We start from the raw sequence: 24,460 nt of genomic DNA on the forward strand, positions 1-24,460 counted from the left end.
CTTTTGACGTTTCCGGCGTAAACAAACGCAGACGTTTAAATCCTCAGCTGTTAGTGAGACGCCTCCGTCGGTATGAATCTTTACAAATAACACACTGTTTTTATAAATATCATTATTTTCTCGTACAGAATACAGTTATGTAATTGTGACCGTTTCGTAATTGTTTTTAAAATCCGTTTTAGACACTGTTAGCTTGATTTACCTTAGTCCACAAACAAACAGATACTGCGATCGTTCAATGACTCACTCACTATAACCTTTGTGTTGCTTGAATAACGCATTAAAGCGAAATAAACTAGCTTTCCATTGATGTATGGTTTGTTAGGATAGGACAATATTTGACTGAGATGCAACTATTTGAAAATTTGTAATCTGAGGGTGCAGAAAAATCAAAATATTGCGAAAATCGCCTTTAAAGTTGTTCAAATCACGTTCTTAGCAATGCATATTAATAATCAGAAAATAAGTTTTGATATATTTACGGTAAGAAATTTACAAAATATCTTCATGGATCATGATCTTTACTTAATATCTTAATTATTTTTTTGGCATAAAAGAAAAATCGATCAATTTGACCCATACAATGTATTGTTGGCTATTACTACAAATATACCCGTGCTAGTTAAGTCTGGTTTTGTAGTCCAGGGTCACATATGCTCTGTCATACAAATAACTGGTGTTGGACTCAATGAAAATAAAACTGAAACTGTTCTAGGACGCTGAGAGATGCTGAATGTCTGTAAAAGGAGCAACAGCGTCATCTTCAGCCGAGACAGAGGATCCAACACGATCCCTGGTGACCAGAATCCACTTCAGCAGAACTTTACAGAGACCCTTCCTACAGAGATGAGTGTTAAGATCTTCAGTGAGCTGGACGTCAGGAGTTTGTGCCGGGCCTCGCTCACCTGCAGACACTGGAATGATATAATCGAGGGCAGCGATCAGCTGTGGAGGAGCCAGTGTCTTACAGTGCTGGCTATTTGCCAGAAGGAAGTGAATGGGGACAGGCTTGCTGGGTGTTCATGGAAGGTTTGTGTTATCGCTGTTAAAATTCTGCTTCATTTTGTTCCTATCTCTGCTGGTTGTTTCTTATTTACCTTTCCTTTTTTGTTCCAGGTTACTCTTGTGCGTAACTACAGGAAAGGCTGTGTAAAGCGGAGGTGGCTGAAGGGCCGATACAGTAACATCCGCTCTGCTGACGATATCCCGCCCAACAGCATGTATCCACTGGATGTGGAGACCTGGGGAGAGATACTGGAGGCGGAACTGGATAGATAGACCTGAGAGAGACTTTTGGGATCCTGTCAATGGACTAAAATATATCAGCTGCGATGGAAGCACTATGACTGAAACACTTGTTGGGCAAATAATTTTATAATCGGTGTTGCAAAAAAGCACAAAGACTGTGGCGGTCAGAACACATGATAATGTGGCTTTTGTTACCGAACATTTTAGTTGTAATCACCTTAATTTGCTTGAGACTGTAAAGGAAAATGAGGTTTTATAGGTTTCATATGATGGAATCATTTAATAGATGGAACTGAGAGAGATCTTTCTTTGCTCTTTTTGTATAGATCAACAAAACTCTGCACATTTTGACTGAAGTATTGATTTTTTGTTAATTTATTAATTTTTTTAGAGTCACTGCCAAAAAGTGTTTTGCCTTAAATCATGCAACTATTATTTTATCAAAGCTAATATATTAATGAATATTATGTGTACTAATGCTATAATTCCCTCTTCAGTGCTGGCCTCTCTTTCCATTTCTGCTGCTGTATGCATATGTCTTTATAACATGATCATTTAAAACAATATAGAAATATTGTTACATTTAAAAGCATTGTTACATTTTTGTAGTGTAAAAACGACTTTTTTTTAACATACAATATTCATACAGAAATCAGTATTTATGAACTAGCACTGTCATGCTGTGAAATGGAAAGCCATCTTTCCATTTCATTTTGAAAGCAATTCTGAGTGACTTTTTTAGTCCTAGCAGACAAAAAAAGTAAGTACTAGTAGCATCGTGCCATCTCATGGTAAAGTAAATTAAAAACATGAATTAATAAATTAAAGAATTGTTGGACTGGATTACGTGTGGATTATTGTGGTGTTTTTATCAGCTTTATCAGAACTCTCATTCTGACGGCACCCATTCACTGCAGAGGATCCACTGGTGAGCAAGTGATGCAATGCTAAATTTCTCCAAATCTGTTCTGATGAAGAAACAAACTCATCTACAGCTTGGATGGCCTGAGAGCGAGTACATTTTCAGAAAATTGTATTTTTTGGAAAAACTAATGGAGGAATCTGTGAGATAAAACTATTATGAATGTTAAGTGAGAATATAATTTGCATACTTATCTGATTATTCAAATTATGTATATTCCTCTTCATTATATTATTTAAAATGGCATAAATGTAATTTAAAATGACACTATTATTGGTCTGACTGTCCATTAAAAATCCACACACATCATGTTTTAATTAGAACTAATGTTTTTATATAACTACTACTATTTGTTGCAAAGCTTTCTGCAAAGACAAAAAATGTGAAAGGTATACTACTACTTCCAAAAAAAAAAAAACATCATAGCAGCCTATTAAAAATGGGTTTATAATTAATTTAATCATATTAATGTTTTATTGACATTTCAAGCTCACTAAACACGTAATAGCAGTATTTTGCGTTTAGTACATCTACTTTTTTTACTATAAAAATGGCCCAGTACTGCATGCAGTAGCACCACATGATTCTTCAGTTTCAGCACTTTGGACAGGGACTGTTTCAGTGTGCGTTTGTTTACCCAGCGCGAGACTAATGGCCATTGGTGTATTATACGAGCCCAGTTTAGCCATATGCATGTGCACTGATGTATGCTGCATGGCTAAAATGGGTGTGATGGCTTGTGTAGACGTCACAGCATCTCTCAACAGCTTCCTGGGACCATCCGCCATCCCGTTAATGACGGGGAGCCCTGGAAATACATCGACCTCCGTTATCTCGCAACCATGGCCGACGTTCCAGCGATAATAAACATCGCGATTTCCCTGAAAATCCAACCCAATGACGGACCCGTGTTTTATAAAGTGGACGGGACGAGGTTCGGCCAGAGCAGGACAATCAAATTGCTAACAGGATCGAAATACAAAATCGAGGTGATCGTGAAGCCGGGTAGCGCGGAGGCCGCGTAAGTCGATGCAACGTTAATGCGCGGTTAAACTGATCCTGTTTATATACTTCTATTCTGATATTAAAGGTGGTTGCATATAGGTAGCTCTTAGCGCTCGGTGTTTTTCGCAATACTGAGGTCGAAAGGTGCACCTGCGCTCCTGTAAGAAATTCAATATGTGATATAAATAAACTGCTGCATATGTGCATAAGGCGATTCTTTATTTGCGCAGTAGTCTGCGTTATTTAGAAACGCTGTAAAATTGAGCCACGGGGATGTGTTACGAGCGCACGACTCTTTAATGTTTAATTGACAGAAGGAATTTCAGATTTGTGTCAAATAAGGTAAACAGGCAGATAGTCTGACGCTTGTTTCAATGGGATTTCAGCACAATGGGAATCGGCGGAAAGAGCTTCCCTTTGGAGCAGCAGTCCAAAGACGAGGAGCAGATCGTCTACAATGGCAACTACGACACTGAGGGAGTGCCACACACCAAGAGCGGGGACAGACAACCTGTGCAGGTCTCCATAGAGGTAACACAGCCCAGCCCGGATTCGGAATAGAATAGAATTGCATAGAATTCATCACGAAGTCACGTGGAATTGCTAAATGCTAAATTGTTCAGGATTAGGGATTTGAGGCTAAGCATTAGATTTCACTCGTAGCCTCAAATTACTGAGGAGTTTGTGCACCTGACACATGATAAAACGGGTAAACAAATCCTGTTTTTAAGTCTTATCTGTTGGTCAGAATGTCATATAAATTGGGGGTGGGCTCTTTGACCTGGACCAATAAGAAACCATCCAGAACAATATATAGAAGCAACCTCATATAACACCATTGCAACTAACAGGGCTCTTGAAATCATTTCAAAATTCGTTGGGGTTTTTTTCATTATTTTAACTCGTCAAAATAATTTAACCAATTTTAACTTCTTTTTTTTTTTACAGCCATTATACTTTAAAATTTAAGGCAGAAACTGAACTTAAGCTGTAGGTGGAAATTTTTAGTGGAGATTTTTTTTGACAAATTTGGCGAGAGGACAAATATTCCAAAACCTTCTGAAAATACAAGACTTAACTGCACAATAGAAATGTGTTTCTTGGATATTATACAATTTGCATACATATAATATTTTTTGAAAAATATACACTTTTTTTTCCCCAAGACGTTTCTAACTCTGACTTTGGACCAATTCTGTAGAATGGCCCATATATATTTGGCAATATTTTTAGTTATTTACAATATATATTAAAAGTACACTCCAAAACATATGACAACCTTAAAAATGATGTTTACAATTTTACATCTTAATTTTATTACACCGAGTCTATATTAAATAGGAAGCGAGTTCGCACACTGAAAAAAACCTAATTGGGATTTACTTTGAAACAATTTACACTCAGAAATTGCTAGTAAACTTCACAAAAAGAAATGGCAAGCAAGTAAGCATGAATTAAAAGTTAATTTTTTTATATATATATTTTTGTATAACTAAATTTCTATGTAAGAAAAGTTAAATTGTATTTTCTTGTACTGCAATAATCTGTTTTATTTACAACTTCAAAAAATCTTTTTGGAGTACAGACAAGTGCAACCTAAAATAATTGCAAATCAGCAAAACACTGTATAAGCTGCAAGCTAAATCTATGTTGTCAGGTTGCTATGTTTAAATGAATAGTTAAAAAGTAACATATAATTTTTTTTTTACAGTGTCAAAGCATTGTGTTCATTTTGCATGGACACACAAGCACCACCCTTCTGTAACTAAAGACAAATTAGTTAGCCAACTGATTGAGTATAAAAAAAGAACTGAGCTGTAAAATGTTCCTAACCTTCCATCTTCTTTTTGTCGCCAGTTCAAAGATGCTGGCATGTTTGAAACCGTATGGCAAGTGAAATACTACAACTACTACAAGAGAGAGCACTGCCAGTTCGGCAACAGCTTCAACTGCATTGAGTACGAGGTCAAGCCCAACGAGACCCGCAGCCTCATGTGGATAAACAAAGAGGTGTTCCAGTAAAACACGAGCGGAGCAGCAGCAGCAAACCTGCACAATATGACCTGTAACCATCATGGGGCCGCTGTGTGCGAGATAGATGACTGCAAAGTGCGCAAGTGAAATAAGATGTGACTATCAAAGGCTCCAAACAAGTGATCCATCAGGGTATCTGTTTACCAGTCAAGCACTGCATCTAATTCGTTGTACCACTGGTCATGCATGATCTGAACGTTTCAGTCTGAACAGAATTTTTCCCCATTTATGTCTCTTCCTCTGTATCTCGCCTGAGCTGGTGAAACTTTGAAAAAGTTGGTGATATTTTGAGTGAAAGTCTCCATGGGAAGGGTTATTTGAATGAGACTGAATTTACAGCTCTCTCTTGGTCATTTGCACAGCACATATCAGCTCTATTATGGTTACAAATACACGGAGACCATCTTTCATCAAGACTCAGATGAGAAAACTGTACTGCAAGCCTGTATTTACCCCAGCGGTTTGCTGTTTTAGAGACAGGCAGTGCTCCACAATGCTGCTCAAAAAGGTGCTGTATGAACGTACACAGGCTATACATGATACTCTATGTGTACAATGTAATATTATATAAGTAAAGACCAGTCAGTTAATATTGTGGTCTTTTGGGACCAGCGTAAAACAATTATTTATTTGTGACAGGCGTGTCTGTTTCTGTATGGTGTGAATGGATGTTTAATTACTTCCTATTTTGTGTTACTGTTGTTCACTGCTTAAACTGTTATTTATGTTGCCTATTTTTCACAGAAGCATTAGTTCGCTGGTGAGAGTTAGAAGTGAATCAGAAATGCAGTTGCTTAATTCTATGCCTATTTTTACTCATATTCTGATTATTTGTTTGCTCGTGGGGTGCCTATGTGTGTTGCTGAATCTCAATCTTGATTTTTGTGTGACTTTGAGCCAAACTTTTGACCTTTTTGTAAGAATATAAACAATCTTGTTGCTTGAAGTTCTGTTCTGTTTTGAAAAAAAAAAAAAAAAATGCATTATGGTACCAGCCAATAAAAGACCAAAAGACGAAAGAAAGTATAAAATATGCAATAAATAGAAAATGATATGTGGTGGTTATTTTTAGCTTAGAATATTGATATAACTTTGTAGTTAAAATACATTATAACTAGATTATTTATAACATCTAACATATAAAGGTGTATTTGTGAACAGCATACTGCTAACTAAACATGGTTTGTTATTTTTAAAAAGTATTTTTATAGACACACAACCAGGACCCTTTAAAATGCAAATACCTTCATATTTAGGATTAGTCACTAAATGTTAATACAAAACAAAAAAAGCCTCACAACAAAACACTCCAAGACAGATTAAATGTGCCACAGCAAGACCAAACAATAAAATCAGGAAAATAAAGATAAAACATTATTTAAAAAGTGAAAAATATCACATATTAAGATGCACATGTAAAACAAATGCATTTAGGTGTTAAATTAAGCCATAATCCCAATCATATTTATTAAAAATAACAAAACTATTTTATATTTGTATTTTTATTTAGGAATGGTCAGACCTTATGATAAAAGCTTCTCACGTAAAACATGGCTAAAAATGTATATTTGTGTTGTATTTAGCCATAATTCCAATCACATTTATTACAAATCACAACTATTTTATACTTTTAATTTTATTTAGGAATGGTCACAAAAAAGCCTTTTAAAAATGTAATACAAAAGCAGGCCTCACAATAAAAGCCCTTTAAGAAAGATGAAACAAGAAAATAAAAACTATTTTAAAAAGGGAAAAATCATTAGACATTGCTAAAAAAAAACGTATAAATGTATTAAGCCATAATTCCAATCATATTACAAGAACTATTTTATAACTTTATTATCATAAGCAGGTACTGCAGCCATTTCAAATGAGGCATATATATGCAAACTGAAATAAAGTCTTCATTAAAGTCTAATACTAGGTTTCTCTCTCAGACCTCAGATGCTAAATCATTTGATCAGCGGTAATGATGCAAATGCGGGTGTATTGACTGAGAGAGAAAATAAGGCAGAAATACCCGGATGTGCTGTTCTAATGCACCTCCCCCCTCCCTCCCTCTCTTTCGCTCTCCACCACCAACTCAACCCACTGCCTCTTCCCCCTCCGCTGCGGACCTAACGTTACCGAAGCGACTGCAGTGAATCCGTCAACCGTCGACTGAAAGCCCGAGAAGAAGAAAATCCCTGCGACTTCCTCGCGCAGAAAAATAACCGTCAGCGACCGTTGAGTTCCGTGAGACTCTGCACAAGGCGAAGACAAGCCCGGCGACAGAATGGTAAGGATCCCTTACAGCTCTTGCTAAACCGCTGCAAATATATCCGATATTAGCAGATACTACCGATACGGCTGCGCTTCGGATCAATTAGGCATTTAACGCGCCGCGACGGGCTGGAAATGCGCTCGAAGTGTCGTGATCAAAGCCGTTGTTGATAAAACAGAGCCATGGCTGTCAGTGTGGCCCACGTTCATGGCTGCTAGGAAACACAGACGATAAACACATCGCTGTCTTATAGATTCCGGTGTGAAAGCTGTATTTGAGCGAGCAGGGATCAAATGTTATGGCGCAGCGGGGAGAGAGAAACATTGTGTGGCAGCTAACGTTACTAGCTGCTGCTCAATCGATACGGCTGTCAAGCTGATCGAGAGCTGGTTTGCGTGGAAAATAGATCCGTTGACAACTTGAATCGACTGGTTGATTCTCCAGAAAAGCCTGACTTTGCTTGGCCATTAATTATAAGGTGGGGTTTCCTACATTTGGGGACATTTTCTGCCCCCTGGGGTCATTTTAAATGTATGCTTTCTCATGAAACAGTAATTTTAAAGTTTTAAATTTGCTAGATTGTTTCGGTTTTGTCGGTCGACCCAGACTTTTCAACATCCACTGTATGATCAATTAATAAGAAGTGTGAAAATTGGGGGTATTTGGCCTTGCACATTTTCAGAAATGCATAAAATCACTTTCATACATAATTTGATATTAATTTGAATCATTGAAGTCATTGCCATCATGCCAAGCATTTTAGATTACAACTGTGTTTCTTCAAAATGTAGTATTTGGTTATGATGTGACAGTAATTTGCCAGTTTTTAGATTTTCACATTATCTGAGAGTGGGTTTTTATTAGGTGTCACTGCCCAGACAAATTGTATTAGGGGTTTAAATCTAGAAATATTGTTGTTGAACCATGTTTATGTGGCCTTATTGTAATATTTAGTTTTGTATACGTTATGACATTTCAATGTTCAATGACATGAGAGGAAATCGTGTTTCAAAATTATGTTGATACAGTTCATCATACACTAAGCTGAAGGAAATGAGCAATCCAAAGTTATGAAAACCTGCAACTACCCTTAAGATCTTTAGAGTCTTATTAGTATTAGCCGCATTACTGATTATCCAATGAATTTGTGCCAAAATAGAGTTTGAATGGATGCATGCCATATGAGATTAAAAAAAAAAAAAATTAGAGTAGTAGATATTTGTTTTGCTATCCTCACTATCAATGATTATGTGGCTGAATTTGATTTTATTTGCATTTTTTTCAACTGCTGTCCAGGACCTTATCAGAACCTAACTGCAACCCATTTTTGGGTCTCCATAAAAATGATTTCCTTTAAAATCCTGGTCAAATAACGGAAGTTCATTGGTCAGAAGCCGTGAGCCTGTTGATTGTCTGTTATAGGCGTTCAATTTAACCTCAATTTGCACTGAAGTGTGTGGCTGATACAATGCAGAATATATTATAGCAAAAAAGAGATACACAATATAAAATTTTGGAACTGACCCTAGTTGGAATGAGCACTTTGTTTAATCAGCTCAGCCTGCATATCTGTCTGTATCAATGCAAACGACCCTATAAGAAGACACTAAATGCACTCAATTCAAAGGCTAGAAAAGTATGCATACTTGGAATGCATAGCATTGCATTCTCCAAGGGCTAGCTTCACAGACCCAGATTTAGAATAGTCTACCAACACCATGTCTATATTGCATTTTAATTCCTATACTGTGTCTAAAGACTCTGGGCTCAAACGACCCACTGTAGTGCCTTAGAATCAGGCTCAGGCTGTTAAACCGGTCCATTGAAGTCCTGTTTGCTGCCGTTTTGACCAGAAGATCCAGTTATGACATTTTGATTAAAAAACAAACAAAATGTATGTACGGATTAATTGTTCACAGTAAAATCTATAGCATGCATTTAGTAAATAGATTGTCATTTCATGCTGACTTTTGTCATGCTCAATTTAAATAAAATAAAAGTCTGTTAAATTATGCAAGTGAACATCTGTTAACCAAATGTTTATAGATACAGGTCTGATTTGCTGACACTCTGCACCTGACCTTTCCCTTGCCTCAGATGATCCTAATGTCTTTCTAATAGATAGACTTTTCTACTGAAGGAGCTTCCTGATTGGACGTGATTGGGAGTGTTGTGAAGTCATAGAGTAGAAAGTAGCCCAGTCGAACATTGCTTAATTTCTATGACTGTTTCCTCCACCTCTTGCTTTGCTTTGAGCCGTCTTTCCTTGCCTGTCGACTCATGCTTGAGACCGTATAACCAGATGAAGTAATCCTAAACCCTCAATCCACTTTAAGTTAATTTGCTGTCTCTCTACCACTAAAGTCAAAATAACACAGGGCACTCAACCTTAGCTAACCTACTAGCTGTGGCAAAACACTGTCAGTTTGTAGTGCACTGAGCGTTCAGACTAATTTTACAGGGAGGGACATACTGAACCGCTACGTTTAATACAATAAATTAGAGAAGTCGGAGAACAGCGTTCGACCATGCAGTGACTCAAGTGACCGGTCTCACACAAGTTTAATCTACTTCCATACACACTTATGTACACAAAGCATGGAAATACACCTCTTTTACTATCTCTACTACATGGGTTATCAGTGTGCTTGAATTTTTATCTTAGAAGAATACTAGAAAACCTCTCCTTTTAATTTATCCGCATGAAATGACCGCTCAGGAACTTCACATTGTAAGCTATGAAACTGTGATAAACATCTAATAGAGAGCTCTAGATACTCTGGAAGTTGCTTTAGAAACTTCTAGGCTCAGTGATGTCCCAGTTTATCTATCCCGCTCTCTACATTGGGTTGTGTCAGCTTTGGTTTCTCGCTGCAAGTCATAACAGGCTTTCAGCACACAGCTCGATGAAGGCATCACCCTCTTGCTAACTTGAAACAACTTGATTTTTGTCTGGGATGTCACACCTATAGACTTTGTTTTCTTCTGAAATCTTGCCCTCTGCTTGTCTTATCCAGTTCACTTAAAAACAAAACTTAAGCTGTATTATTTTCTCTCCACCATGAAAGCCCAAAATAAGAAGTTAATCACAATGTCCAATTAAATCTTTTATGTTTACCAAGGCTGTATTTATTTGATCAAAAAATACAGTAAAAGCAGTAATGTAAAATATTACTATAATTTAAAACTATTTTCTATTTGTTTCTGTTTTTTTTTATTTTTAAGAAAATCATGACAGATTTTTAGGATTCTTTGATGAATAGAAAGTTAAAAAGAACAGCATTTAACCTTTTCTACCATAAATGTCTAGTCTGTCACTTGTGATCAATTTACTGCATCCTTGCTGAATAAGAGTATTGATTTCTTTAATAAAAATTACTGACCCCACAATTTTAAACAACAGTGTATGTGTATATTAGAATAATCTCTATCTTTCAGCATTAGCATCGTTAATAGAGACGATGTTTTTAGCGCTGATTTCCCCGTTACAGTGTCTCTCATTGTCTTTCCTTTCTCTACTTTTCTTCTCTCTATCCTGCTCTATCATGGCATATTCTCTTCTCTCTCTGTCTCCTGCTATTTCTGCATGTCCCAGTGTGCTGAAACTGGATGGTGATGGGGTGGCCTGATTTCTTTCCTAGCTTATTGCGGTGTGTATTTCCACTCTAATGTATAACAAAGGAATGCCTGGGTGGTATGACTCTATTATGTGCCAGTCGCTAGAGATTTTGCAGTTTAGATTTTGCTAGAAATTATTTTCCATTTATATTGTGATCAATACATTTGCATGTTTACCAGTAGCCTTCTAGTAATCAAAAATCTATAGTAATGTGAAATTATTTGTCCTAAGAAGCAGAACTGTTTTCAACATTGATGATAATAAGAAATGTGTCTTGATAATCAAATAAACATGTATAAATGATTTCTGAAGGATCGCTGAAGACTGCAGTAATGATGCTGAAAATTCAGCTTTGCATCACAGGAATAAATTATAATTTAAATATATATTCAAAAAGAAAACATAAATTGTAATATTTCACAATATTCCTGTTTTTACTGTATTTTTGATCAAATAAATGCAGCCTTGGTGAGTAGAAGAGACTTTCAGAAACATTAAAACATCTTAACGACCTCAAACTTTGAGTCAGTAGTGTATATATCAACATAAATCAGCCAGTAACCACTCTTCGCTCTAGATTTTGGTGAGTTAAGTCAGTCGAGTCATCGATTAAGGATGTTGTCTTTTCCCTCTCAGTATGATTGATGATATGATAATTGACTATGTTGTGTCTATGTGCTTTCACTTTTTACATCTACAGTATTACACACAATAAAATCCAGGTTCATTCGGCGTCTGTTCTCTGAGACTGATGGCCTCTTCCACAGCACTGTAAACTCACTCCTCAACTCTGATTAGCTAATTAACTAAGACACATTAAGAGCCGTAGTTGTGACTGATGACCCTTTCGCCTTGTGACTCTGGTGACAGCTGTGTGTCATGAAGAGAGAACATACAAAGATTTACTAAATCGACTTTTACATTAGAGTAAACCATAGCTTATAATAGATAGTATGCTTGGTTGAGGTATTTGATGAGGCAGAGTCATTGATTATGTAGTTAGATGTGAAAATCACCCCCCTTTGGATATTGTTGCTATGTCTGTCAGGCTTCACAGAACCTTTAGGATTGATCAGTAACATTTTATGTGCATTGTCATGCTGATTCAGACCCTTGTTCTCTCTCTACAGGGAAATGAGGCGAGTTATCCCTTGGAGATGTGCTCACACTGTAAGTATTTTGGGCTGTTGCTCAATCGTACCTCAAATTGTGTTTGTTTTTTTGTTTAAGAAATGCAGCTCTAGTTGCTGAAATAAGTGTGAACACTTGTGATACTGACGTTGTATCGAGAAGATCAAAATGGTACCAAATGTTTTAACTAGTAATTGTACTTATTTATTGTGACAATGAATGTGCAAACTAAACGTTGAGGCGATAAAAGACAGCTTTCATTTAAACAGAGAGAGCTGATACTGACAGAGAGCAACACTTCACTGTATTACTATGTACGCTATATTTTTTTTACCCTTAACTTTTTAGTTTTTACTTTAAATGCATTTAGGTACTTATGCATACACATTCACGTCATATAAACAGTGGTGACCTGTGGTTAATCACTTACATGCAGCTCGTGGTGGGTGATCAGAGTAAGCAGTCAGTGTAGTCTAGTCCGGTTCTTTAAACACCTGTTCCTGCTGCTCTGGGATCTGCTGGAGATCAAGACGTGAGGCAGAGGGCATCCCCTGGATCAGTGGGGCTCTCCGGGTCTGGAGCAGGGCCAGCGCTAGTGTAACCAGACTAGACGGGGTGGCGGTCTGTGGAAATGAGGGCTATAAATGCCTCCAGCTTGTAAAGGTTAGTGTCGGGGCTGCAGGAAGAGCCTGTTTATTTTTAGAGTTGGTGGGAGTGAGTAGAAGAACACGAGGTGATGATCCATTTTTAATAGGTTTCTTTTTTATGTATTTCTCTGCTCCACTTTAGACATTGAAAGCACTGACAAAAACATTAGAGGCACTTTTGGACCTTTGACACCCCTTTTTCAATATAATAGTGCTGACCTGTGCTTGGCTGAAAGATCTAGAACCAACACTTTCCATTTATTTAAAGGCATAGTTCACACACAAATGAATATTCTGCCATCATTTACACATCATGTTGTTCCAAACTAAAAGATATATTTTTTTTGTCGAAACTATGAATGTTAATGGGGTCCAAAATATCTTCTTTTATATTCCACAGGATAAAGTCATATGGACAAGAAATGAAGTCAATAAAGGTTAGGAATGACTTGAGGGAGAATACATGATAACAGAATTGTCGTTGTTGTGTGAACTGTCCCTTTAAGAAATGCGTTCTGATGTAACTGTTACTACATAGCCTTTCCACAAATAGACATTGCTTTTTGAATGGATAAATTGTTCTGATGTGCAGAAATTTATTTTTGATACAAATGAATACTTAATTCATTAAGCTTTTTGCACCTAATACTCTGCACCTTCACCTGCAATTTGAGTGAAATCTGATTCCGAGTAAAAAAAACAATTTCAGCGTATGTGAATGTTATAATCTTTCACATTGAGCCACATAAGATCAGCTGTGTAGAACTACATTACCCAGAGTTCTCTGGGTACAAGCACAGGGTTCCCTTAATGTTGCTATGGCAACTTCACTGACACAGGTTTCCAAGACCACAGAGGGATTAAGACAAGTCTTACTCATAGTGCACAGCCAAGGAAAAGCTACATGTATTGTCCTGCGAAAAAGAGGATAACCCTCTTTTAAAGATCCGACGCCAGCTTGCCACAAACCTAACAAATCCAGTCATTGGTTCTTCCTCATTCAACCCAGTAATGATGAAAGCAGAAGGAGTTTATAGATCAAGGTGGAAGATTAATTGCATCATTCCCAGGAGGTCTTGCTGTAGAATGAGGAGGCAACAGTAATTAATTTTGCAGGACTGTAACAGGGCGATAACAAGTGTGCTGCTGTGAAACTGAGCCACCTGTTGGTCAGATGGGTGCTTAGCAACCACAAGGACATCATAAGGCCTCTCCAGTTAGATAGTGGTAACAAGACACTTGTGACATTGTCCCGAATCATTTTTATTGATGAAATGCATCTGGTAAAGGCAAACACAGACTGTTTATGTGAACTGCAAGGGATAAGATGGCCACCAGGTCGTCCTGTATATATATATTTTTAAAGACTTATTCATGATCCAGGCCAGTGTAGAAGAGTCAAGAAGCAAAGTGGGAGAGAGAGGGGGACAGGATCGGGAAAGGTCCTTGAGCCGAGATTCTAGCTCGGGATGCCCACAAGGCTATTGGCACTGACGTCGTCCTGTATAATTAGAGCAGTATTCTGGGTAGCATTTGTAGTGTAATGTTGATTACCACAAAAATTATTTTGGCTCATAACTGGTATTCTTTAAATACAATTTGGAAGATTTAAAAGCAGAATTTATGAATGTAAGGACCAGTGTTGGGGAGTAACTAGTTACATGTAACGGAATTACATAGATTAATTACAGAATAAATGTAATTGTAAAAAGTTACAGTTACTGAGAAAATTTTTAATTAAATTACAGTTATCAAAATTTTAATTATACAAAGGGGGTTACATAGGAATATTTTCACACACCAACATACAGATTTAATTGACTTCTTGGTTACACTTTATTTTAAGGTGTCCTTGTTGCAGTGTAACAAGTATAACATTTATAATGTAAAATGTAATTACACATTTAAGTACTGAGTAATATTAATTAACTGCATATACTTAATATATGGTTATGGTTTGGCTTAGGGTTACTTGCATGTAATTATGCATAATTGTTATATTAGTGAGTACATGTAACGTGTAACAAGGACAGTGTAAAATAAAGTGTTACTGACTTCTTTCATAAATTGCAGGGACTGCTGTAAAATATGAGATACCAATATTTCATTACTTAAGGACACAGAATAGGACACATGCTGCTTATTTAACAACTGTTTTATTTTATTTATATGCTTTTATTTTTTAAGATTAACAATTTTTTTTTCCCCAAGGCAATGTTAGATGCCAGTGTTTCCTTTCATAATTTAATCTCAAAAACAGTATCATAGCTATATCATTTTGATTTTAAATCTGTATTTGACCTCAGAACGAAATTTCAAAGTAAAAAGAGATGCTAAAGTTTGATTTTGTGGTGGTTGTGCTTTTAAATTGTATGATTGTAATCTTAATTTAAGTGATGAAGTGTTGAGTACTACTGTAAGGTTAACCCTGCCTGGTTTAAATGTTTGAAAATGTTGTGCGTGCTAACACATCATTTATTTTACTATTTGATAGGCTTACTATTGATAGAATATCGTTAAAAACGTATTTTTGTTATTTGTCTAGAAGCACAAGTAGCTGGAGCTTCTAAAGGCAGCTGTGGTGATACAATGACTTTATCATTTAGCAGTTTTTCTCTTTTATTGAGAAGGCAGGACTATTCTGCCTTATTGCACACTTTCTCCAATTTATAAGTTGTATGAGTGCATTGTCTTTGGGGCTAATCTACATTACACCTCATGCTGTCAGTTGATCTTAACTTGCACAGAATATTCCTTTTAAGCTGGTTTTGAATTCACCTGATCCCAAACAGATGCATTATTTACAGGGCATTTACATAAGACATGCTTTTATGTTTAAAAACATCTAGAAAGAGCAGAATGTGCTGTCCTTAGACACATTTTAAAAGTGAAACGCTTATTACCACAAAACAAATGATGTTGCAGAAATTGACACATTTTTCTAAACCATCATGCGCTAATGAGCACGTACGCCGCTGCTCTTCCTCTGTTAAGTTGGCCGTCCTTGTTGCTAGGGGGCTTTTCTGAGAGGCCCTTATCAGCCATTACAGTGGGTGAGTGTGAGAGACCATCGAGGATCAGCCTGACAGCTATAAATATACCCCTCTGTCTCTTCCATCTCAACATTGTTTGAATAATGTGGCTCAGTGATGCAACTGCCTCTGCTGATGCCGAATGGGTCGTAGTGAATAGCATGAACATTTTAGCTCTTGTTTTTGTTCTTCTGTTGCCTTGAAGGCACTTTTAGGTTATGTAAATAACACTGTCAGTATGTGGACTATGACACTGGCATGCTTTGTCCTGATGTTTCAGTGAACGACAGATGCATGATGGTGTAATAAAGTCACCTGGTTTAATGACACACATTGGCACTAGATGTATCAGGGTTAATCCAGGGCATATTAATAGATATGAAGAATAAGCGGTTACATCATTTGCTTCAGGGTAATCTGAGAAGTGTCCACAAACTCAAAATAGCACAGTGGAAACCAGCGTATGTCTCTTTACCTCTCTTTTATCTCAGAGTATAATTGGATGTACAGCAGCAGTAAGGCAGAGCTCATTTTCATCTGTTTGCTTTTCATTCAAACAACTATTTTTGGAACCAAGTCAACTTGAGTATTATGTTATTGTACTTAAATAGTACTTAATGATTTTAAAGAACTTAAATTGTCGCCCTGAGACCCAGATATTCACTTTCATCCTCTATATAAGACTTTTTTTCAGAATTTCTGAGTATGCAATACCTCATTTGTCTGTTGTATCAGGGACATTTAAATGATTTAACTTTAAATTGTTACTATTATATTATTTATTAATATATTAATGAATTATTAATTCATTGTTACTATTATTATTAATTATTTAAAATGGCTGAAAACTTAAAAATTATGGTATCTGTTTGTTTGTGTAAAGAAATATAAATTAAAATGAAATAAACTAATTTTGTGGTATATTTCCATTTAGTGATTTGAACATATTAACTCAATTGCACTCACTTAAAATCTAGCATGCCAGATGCTTCGCATATTTAATATATTCTATTTTTTTTTTTAATACAATTTTATTTTTGAAAAGCATAAATTCAAATGAGAAATCTTTAATTAGTCATTAATTAAACTAGAAATTCAAACTATTCTTTCATTTTATCATTTTTGTCTTGAACATGTCAGTTACGTTGCTGTCCATGCAGGGTCAGAATACTCTTTGGATTTCATCAAAATATATTAATTTGTGTTCCGAAGACGAACGAAGGTCTTACAGGTTTGGAACGACATGAGAGTAATTCATTTTTGGGTGAACTATCCCTTTAAATGGCACACTTGACTTAAATATTCATATCGGCATTTTAATAGTTATTCAGGGCTTAAAGTTTTCCGTCACCGTGCCGGATCTCCGGTGTGCAGCGTATGGCTGCGAAAAAAAAAAAAATAAATTTGTCTCAAGTGTTTTGTCACACCCCTAGTGTTGATAAGTGGTGATATAGCGTTCATTCTTCAGGTCAACCATATAGTCACAAGGAAAAAAAAAATCAGTTTGAATAAGGACAGCAATAACTGTGCCATAGTATCCTTTCAAATGTTTAAGTTGCAAAGTTGCAACAGTCATTGCATGCTTTGCATGTGCTGCCCACCAACCCCCCTCCCTGGCCCGGCCCACCCCCGGAAAAAAGTTCAGGCTCAGGATTGTTTTTTGCTTTAACCCCGGAGTTATTTCATTTAAAAAGTCTCTGTTAGTGACTTGTTTGTTACCTCTGACATCGAGGGACTGAAGAGTTACAAAGGTTGAGAATCGCTGCTCTCAGCCACATTGTGATTTGGATTTTTAATTTGATTAACTGCACAGTGCTAACAGCAAACAGCCTGGCAGCCGATTACTGGAGGTGTGTACCACGTGGCTGTGTGAATGAGATTAGGCCATTTAGTAGTCCACACAGCACAACAGTGAGCTGTAGTTGAACGACAACCCTCTGAGGGATGACCATGACTGCCAGGCAGGAGAAACTGGGTAAGGTCTATTCTGGAATGGGTTCTGGCTTTCTGATGGCAGCCAAAGATGAATGGAAGTGTGTGTGAGAGCCTGGGATGTGGAATATTGGATCCCTGTGTGTGTGTGCGAGTGCTTTAAGACTTGAGCAATCTTTGCAGGCATATTAGATTGACGTTTTGAAGATGGATGTAAGGTTGTAGCTGAGGAAAATCAAAGAGAATAAGAAAGGGATGCATAGTTTGTGTTTTGTTTTGAAATGTCTTGTTCTCACTCTTTTCCCCATCTCTCTCTATTTCAGTTGACGCTGATGAGATTAAAAGACTAGGGAAGCGGTTTAAGAAACTCGACCTGGATAACTCGGGTTCTCTCAGCGTGGAGGAGTTTATGTCTCTACCCGAGTTGCAGCAGAATCCGCTGGTGCAGAGAGTCATCGATATATTCGACACAGACGGAAATGGAGAAGTGGACTTTAAAGGTTTATTTCTGTTTATTCCAGTTGATGTGTAGTATGCGTTGCTCATGGGTTTTTTGTTATCGTCATGGTGTTGATTTCATTACAAAGTATACTGAATTCCAATTGTTCTTTTTTGCATGCATTTATTTGCATGCTGAATTGTGATTGGTCTTGTTCTTTGCATATTTTTAAGCATTCATAACTGCCCTCATGCGAATCAAAGGCCTAAAATCTGTTCCTTTCTCGTCTTTTGGAAGAACTGATATTTCCTACAGAAAATGTAATATTATGTGCATTTTCTGACCCAGATCTCAGTTGAAATTGTTGCATTTCAGTCCACGTCCAGTTCTTTTTTTGTGAAAGCGCAAGATTTACCTGAGCTCTATGCTGGTTTCAGAGGCTCTGTGTACTAGGGCTGGCTGAAAAACTAAATTCGAATTTTGTACTTAAATATTATCAATATTCAAATTTAAAAGGCATAATTTCTTTCAGCGCCGCATCTAGTGGGTTCAACAGGATAAGCTAAGAAAAACATTAAAATGCAATGATTTTGGCATAAAAGAAAAATGGATAATTTTGACCCACATTGTCATTGCATTTCGTACTTCACTGATAAGGCTACCTGTCCTAACTACACGCGACGCGTCAGGATTCCAGCGAAACGCAGGTTGGCTAGCCACACTACACACGATGCGACAGCGCGACGCGACAGAATCAATCAAATATCACAGCCAATCAGAAGCGTGTGTGGGCGGGCTCTCTCTGGAAGCGCTCTGCACTCGAAACTAAATGGATACGTTTATAATTTAATTCATAAATATTAAACCTTTTTAACATCATTAAATGTACATACTGAGTGACTGATAACATCTTTGTCATGGAATACACTCGTTGGTTCGCAGCGAGTCCACAGTTTTAACGCTCATCTTTGCTTTAAACTTTCAAGATCTGAGGTAAACTATCTGTTGTTGGTTTCAGTATGGCTATAAGGTCAGGCAATATGATATATAAACTCATATTAGACACATTTAACTTTGTATAAAGCACAAAATCATCTGAGATTATATGTTGTTGTTCCAGCCGCGACGTCGCGGAAATAGAAACCGGTTCTAAATTAGAAATTTTGCGTGTCGCAGTCATGGCTAGTTAGGACAAAACCTCTGATTAACATGGAAAAGATGCCTTTTATCGCGTGTTGCGTGTAGTTAGGACACGGTGTTAAGCACACCTAAAGTTATTTTTATTTTACATTTGACACGCATGCGAAATTCAGTTGTTGTTTTTTTGACAGCCCTAGTCTGTACTTGAGTTCAGATGCATTAACATGGTCCAGTTAAAGGTGGAGAGGGTAGACAATTTTCTCACCCTCCCATTTTCTGTCCTTTTTCTTGCAGAGTTCATTGAAGGCGTCTCCCAGTTCAGTGTCAAGGGTGACAAGGAGCAGAAGCTCCGCTGTGAGTCGCTTTCCATCTTGAATTTCCCCAACACTTTCCTCTAGTTAGGTTTAAGTGTTTAGTACACCTATGGTCATCCAGTGTTGATCCTAAACAAAAAGAAAAACTCATAAAACTAGTCTGTAGTGCACTGGGGTAAAGCATTTTATTACTTTTTCTGGCATGTTTTTTATTCTGTTTATTTCTGCAGTTGCATTCAGGATTTATGACATGGATAAGGATGGCTACATATCCAACGGTGAGCTGTTCCAGGTGCTGAAGATGATGGTAGGGAATAACCTGAAGGACACCCAGCTGCAGCAGATCGTCGACAAAACCATCATCAACGCAGACAAGGATGGGGACGGGAGGATATCTTTCGAGGAGTTCTGTGTTGTGAGTCATTTCATTTTGGGTCTGGTTTTTAATGTTGAGAGACAGTGAAATTTGACACTCCAAACACTTTCATCTGAAATTGCCATGTTCAGCTTTTGCTGAAAATAAAACTAAAGGACCATTTTCACTAGTGATGCACCAAAATGATTTTACCCGAAACTGAAAATTTAAGTTTATTTAATAATCAAGTTAATATCAAGTTTTTAATGATATAATTGTGTTTCTTCTCCATTATGTTGTTAAAATATAAACATTTAACTGTGGCTGTAATAAAAACGTGTTTTCATGAGATTTATTATACGTATGTTAAATAATGAAGACAACAGGCTAAGAAAAAGTATAAAGAATATGTAATAGTGTGCATATTTAGCACAATCCTGCTTTCTAGAAGCTGTTTTAGTGCCATCTTTCCATAGTTTACCTGTTGTAGCTTATATAGATTGTGTGCACATAATAGATGCAGACATGGCCAAAACATGCCATCAGAGAAGAACTAATTAAACATAACCATTTTGGTCAATGATTTTGGTCGAAACTAGAAGGAATGAGTATTTCTGGAGGCCAAAATTTAGCTGCATCACAAATTTTAACCCAAGCATTGGTTATTACTGGTTTCAGAGTGTTTTCCTCAAAGGTTTATCAATTTTATTTTATTTTTTTATAAATTCCTGCATTTATGCATCTATATTAAACGATTTTTCAAAAAAGATACTCATGAATCACTGAATTTTATTTATTAGTGAAGTGAACCATAAATATAATTATTAACATTTAATATGAATATAATTAATAGTATTTATCTTCATCTATTAAAGGGGTGGTTGATTGCGATTTCACTTTTTTAACGTTAGTTAGTGCGTAATGTTGCTGTTTGAGTATAAACAATATCTGCAAAGTTAAGACACTGAAAGTTCGATGCAAACGGAGATATTGTCTTTTAAAATTCTGGCAGTTTAATGCCTACAAAAACAGCTCGTAGGGACTACAACGAGCTACTTCCCGGGTTTATGACATCACGTGATAAACCCCACCCCCAGGAACACAACAAAGGGGGCGAGACCATGTTGCGCTGCTTTAAAGAAGAGGAAGAGAAAACTAGGGATGATTCATATATGAATCGCGATTCTGTCTTCTAACGATTCTAATGGATTCACACGTTTCAAAATCAATGTTCTAAAGCAGCGGTTCTTTGCTGTTTCTCCGTCTGCTCTGCACACGCTCTGCTCTCTCTCTCATGCAGATCATCATCTCAGCTCCAACAATGAACTGGTCCAATTATACACTTATTTACACATTGCTATGAGAATACAGGAAAAAATAGAATAAGTAGAATAAAAGGTAAATTATGTGAAAAATAGTGCAATTTTTAGCATTAACACGTTAGACACTGTACCCCATAAACACAATCAAGCCTAGAAAAAAGTCAACCACCCTTTTAATAGAACTTATTTGTAAATATGGGTGTCTTTTTTTGGCTCAGTTTGTCCACTATAGGAATGTTGTCTCTAAAGTGTGTGTTGGTAGACTACTTGTCGAACAAATGACTAGATTTTTTGGTATGTTTTATCAGTGGTGCTTTAATTAGTGTGCTATAAGAGTTTGCATAGTAAAAAAATGTGGCTCATTTAATTAACACTTTTTTTCCTCTGGTTATGAAATGCACTGACATTATTTCCCGTCCCCCTCTCCCATCTCTTCCGCAGGTGGTTGGTGGCTTAGACATTCACAAAAAGATGGTGGTGGACGTGTGAAGAGACGGAACAGGCCCTTCACAGAACACCCTCTTTTCACTTCTTCATTTCTGAGAATCAGCTCCAGATGTTCCGCTAACACGCTCGCTCTCTCTCTCTGTCTGTCTGTCTGTCGCTCTCGTTCTCTCTTTCAATGGAAGTATTTCTCTGAATGATGCCTCTGTTCCCCGTCTGTACTCCCTGAGCCTTGTGACGCCTGCCATTCTAAGTGTTATAGAGCATGAGATTCTTCTGTCCACGTTCTCGGGTATTCAAGGACAGTCAGAGAGATGACTTCTCTGTTGATTACCGAGCGATTCAGTGTGGTGGAGAAGGAAGAGAGGAGGGTGTGTGTGTGTGTGTTCTTTATTTTTCTTTTTGAAGGGGGGGTTTTTGTATTTATTTTGGTCCTGTCTTTTTTAAAGATGATCTAGGTCTACAGGGAATATGTGTATGTGAGCGATATATGACTTGACACTTGATTTCAGTGCGATACGCTTCAAGCATGAAGTGCCAATCGAAACACATACATGGGATTTAACAATAGCTGAATATTGAAACTGCTATCAGATGTTCTTCATGTCATGGGAAGATTAAAAAAAAAAGTTTGTTTCCACCTCTTTCAAGCAAATATCTGCTTCAGATCTCACGGAAAATGCAAATCCGATTTGAATTTTCTACCAAGAATGTGTGTGTGTAAAGTGTGCTGTGTTAATATTGTCAGGGAGTTCATCTACCGTCTTTCTTTCTGATATACAGTAGACTAGGATAAAAAGCAAATATATTTGAAGTTGTGCACATATATATGTACGGTTTACTTTTAAGACCGGTGTTTTATCGCAGTGGTCGGGTGGGGAGGGACGATCAGATCATACCAGGTTACTACAGGATGGAACAGTGCCATCAGTAAAATTTCTGGACTTTTTCTTGTGTGTGTGTATTCTGGATTTATTACCATTTTAACACCGAAAACGAGTCATTTTGATTTACCTCTCGACATGTAGGATACAGTGCGTATTGTGGCAAACTGAATCCACAATAACACCTGATTTGATTATTTGTTTGTGGAAATATAAGGTTAATTTTTTTCCAACTTGACTGCAGGCAGCATTGTAAAGACCTTAGTAGCTCATATTTGTATATTAGGGACTGAAGGACAGATTGTGTGTTTTGTGGGTTCGGGTTTTTTCTAAGCTTTAATCGGGTTGGTGTCGAAGTAGGCAAAACCAGATCCGACTGACTGATCAGTTTCTCTTTTCCTTCACCATTTCAAAGATTGATCCGTGGGATTGGATTGTTCAAAAAGGAGAGACCAAACCAGACGCCTTCAATGCGGATGAATAAATTCGAAGCGTTCGTCCACTCCGCTATTTTGCTTTAAATGTGATTCTCCCGCGCAAACGGCGTTTTTCGCGCCATCTGCTGCACGGTGAAGACGCTTAAACGTGTCTTTCCCGAAGGTCTTGTGATGTGCTTGCATGACACGGGAGGGGTTCTCTCTCTTTTTTCTTTCTGTTGTGCATGTAGATCTGATTTTTTTATTTAATTTTTTTTGGGGGGGGGGGGGGGGGGATTCTCTTGTTTACATATGAATCGTACTATTGAGATATTATAATCTGAATGACATTTACATATAAATATATGGACGTTGCCAAACTTTTGGTAAATGTTTAAATATGGAAATGATTTTAAAGCGAGTTTCATCACTACATTTATCCATAAACATTATTATTATGAAAATAAAAATGTGTTAGTTATTCTGGATTGGTGTCTGTCACTCCCAGCGATTTTTTTTTCCTCCTTTTCAGTTCATGGTTTGTTTGCTTTGTTTTGTACAGAATGCGTGTTTGTTAATGCTCCTGTTTTGTATTCCTTTAGCTGGGGGTCAGACAGCCATCTGTATAACTTTAGATGGGAGAGCCGTGGGGGTTTTGGACAAAGGAAACATACAAGTGAATGAAAACGTGTCGCTTTTAGGTTTAACGTTTTGTTTCTTTCTTCATTTCTCTGCATGCTGCGTCATATGCCGTGGGAACCATTGAAATGTCATTCATGAAAATGAGAAATAAAATATTTGAGACTTGTACAACTGTTTTCTGTGTCTTTCTATAGCACCGCAATTACGAAAAGCAGTCTTCATCATTAATTTAAGAGCTTATTTCTAAACGTGTTTTATGTACTTTAATTTACTCAACAGGGTGAATTTAAAAGTCATACAGCTTTAATATTAGCTGTTTCCCACTAGGTGTCAGTAATACACAACAAACGAACGAACTATTGAGTCAGATGCAGGGAAAGGGGGAACCCAGTGTTGTGGGAAGGTTATTCTATGGTTCTAAAATATATATCTTAAATAATTGTTGTGTATATATTAGGTTGGGGGGGGGGGATCATTGTAACTTCTGAGAAGTTAAGATATTGGTCACAGAAAGGAAATGGATTGTACTGTTGTTTACCAGACCTGGGTATTAACTGATTACATGTAATCTGGATTAATTCATTAGAATCCAAAGTTATGAACTTGTAAATTAGATATTACATTTTAAAACACTCAAACTACAGTTACTTTTTTATTGATTACATATTCAC

General features: G+C 37.0%; 3 protein-coding genes across 6 annotated transcripts; all 3 read left to right on the forward strand.

Moving 5' to 3' along the window:
• On the forward strand, positions 1-2,575 carry fbxo48 (F-box protein 48). 2 transcript variants are annotated; one of them, XM_079421523.1, is made up of 3 exons: positions 1-70; positions 716-1,029; positions 1,117-2,575. In XM_079421523.1, the coding sequence occupies exons 2-3, from the start codon at positions 727-729 to the stop codon at positions 1,276-1,278; spliced, it is 465 nt and encodes a 154-aa protein (XP_079277649.1). In that variant the 5' UTR covers positions 1-70; positions 716-726; the 3' UTR covers positions 1,279-2,575. The 2 variants fall into 2 exon arrangements, with proteins under 2 accessions (XP_079277649.1, XP_079277650.1); XM_079421524.1 differs by having other exon boundaries at positions 6-483; positions 1,117-2,105.
• Positions 2,576-2,923: 348 nt separating this feature from the next.
• cnrip1a (cannabinoid receptor interacting protein 1a) lies at positions 2,924-6,245 on the forward strand. The gene is made up of 3 exons (XM_079421139.1): positions 2,924-3,191; positions 3,562-3,706; positions 5,033-6,245. Exons 1-3 carry the CDS (start codon positions 3,013-3,015, stop codon positions 5,195-5,197), a joined length of 489 nt encoding a protein of 162 aa, XP_079277265.1. The 5' UTR covers positions 2,924-3,012; the 3' UTR covers positions 5,198-6,245.
• Positions 6,246-7,270: 1,025 nt separating this feature from the next.
• On the forward strand, positions 7,271-23,956 carry ppp3r1b (protein phosphatase 3 (formerly 2B), regulatory s1ubunit B, alpha isoform, b). 3 transcript variants are annotated; one of them, XM_079422229.1, is made up of 7 exons: positions 7,318-7,487; positions 12,222-12,261; positions 12,659-12,885; positions 18,157-18,333; positions 19,707-19,766; positions 19,957-20,141; positions 21,845-23,956. In XM_079422229.1, exons 3-7 carry the CDS (start codon positions 12,867-12,869, stop codon positions 21,890-21,892), a joined length of 489 nt encoding a protein of 162 aa, XP_079278355.1. In that variant the 5' UTR covers positions 7,318-7,487; positions 12,222-12,261; positions 12,659-12,866; the 3' UTR covers positions 21,893-23,956. The 3 variants fall into 3 exon arrangements, with proteins under 3 accessions (XP_079278353.1, XP_079278355.1, XP_079278354.1); XM_079422227.1 differs by lacking the exon at positions 12,659-12,885 and having other exon boundaries at positions 7,271-7,487; XM_079422228.1 differs by lacking the exons at positions 7,318-7,487; positions 12,222-12,261; positions 12,659-12,885 and adding an exon at positions 17,807-17,876.
• The last annotated feature ends 504 nt before the right edge of the window (positions 23,957-24,460 follow it).

Source organism: Barbus barbus (assembly GCF_936440315.1).
Source record: "Barbus barbus genome assembly, chromosome: 7".
NCBI lineage: Eukaryota > Metazoa > Chordata > Actinopteri > Cypriniformes > Cyprinidae > Barbus > Barbus barbus.

Bases quoted from the DNA above. Each gene is read 5' to 3' on its own strand.
- ppp3r1b (XM_079422227.1), top strand. The intron at 12,262-18,156 runs GTAAGTATTTTG...TCTCTATTTCAG, and splicing joins CTTGGAGATGTGCTCACACT to TTGACGCTGATGAGATTAAA. The intron at 19,767-19,956 runs GTGAGTCGCTTT...TTATTTCTGCAG, and splicing joins CAAGGAGCAGAAGCTCCGCT to TTGCATTCAGGATTTATGAC.
- cnrip1a (XM_079421139.1), top strand. From the start codon at position 3,013: ATGGCCGACGTTCCAGCGATAATAAACATCGCGATTTCCCTGAAAATC. The intron at 3,192-3,561 runs GTAAGTCGATGC...ATGGGATTTCAG, and splicing joins CCGGGTAGCGCGGAGGCCGC to CACAATGGGAATCGGCGGAA. The intron at 3,707-5,032 runs GTAACACAGCCC...TTTTGTCGCCAG, and splicing joins CTGTGCAGGTCTCCATAGAG to TTCAAAGATGCTGGCATGTT.
- fbxo48 (XM_079421523.1), top strand. From the start codon at position 727: ATGCTGAATGTCTGTAAAAGGAGCAACAGCGTCATCTTCAGCCGAGAC. The intron at 1,030-1,116 runs GTTTGTGTTATC...TTTTTGTTCCAG, and splicing joins TTGCTGGGTGTTCATGGAAG to GTTACTCTTGTGCGTAACTA.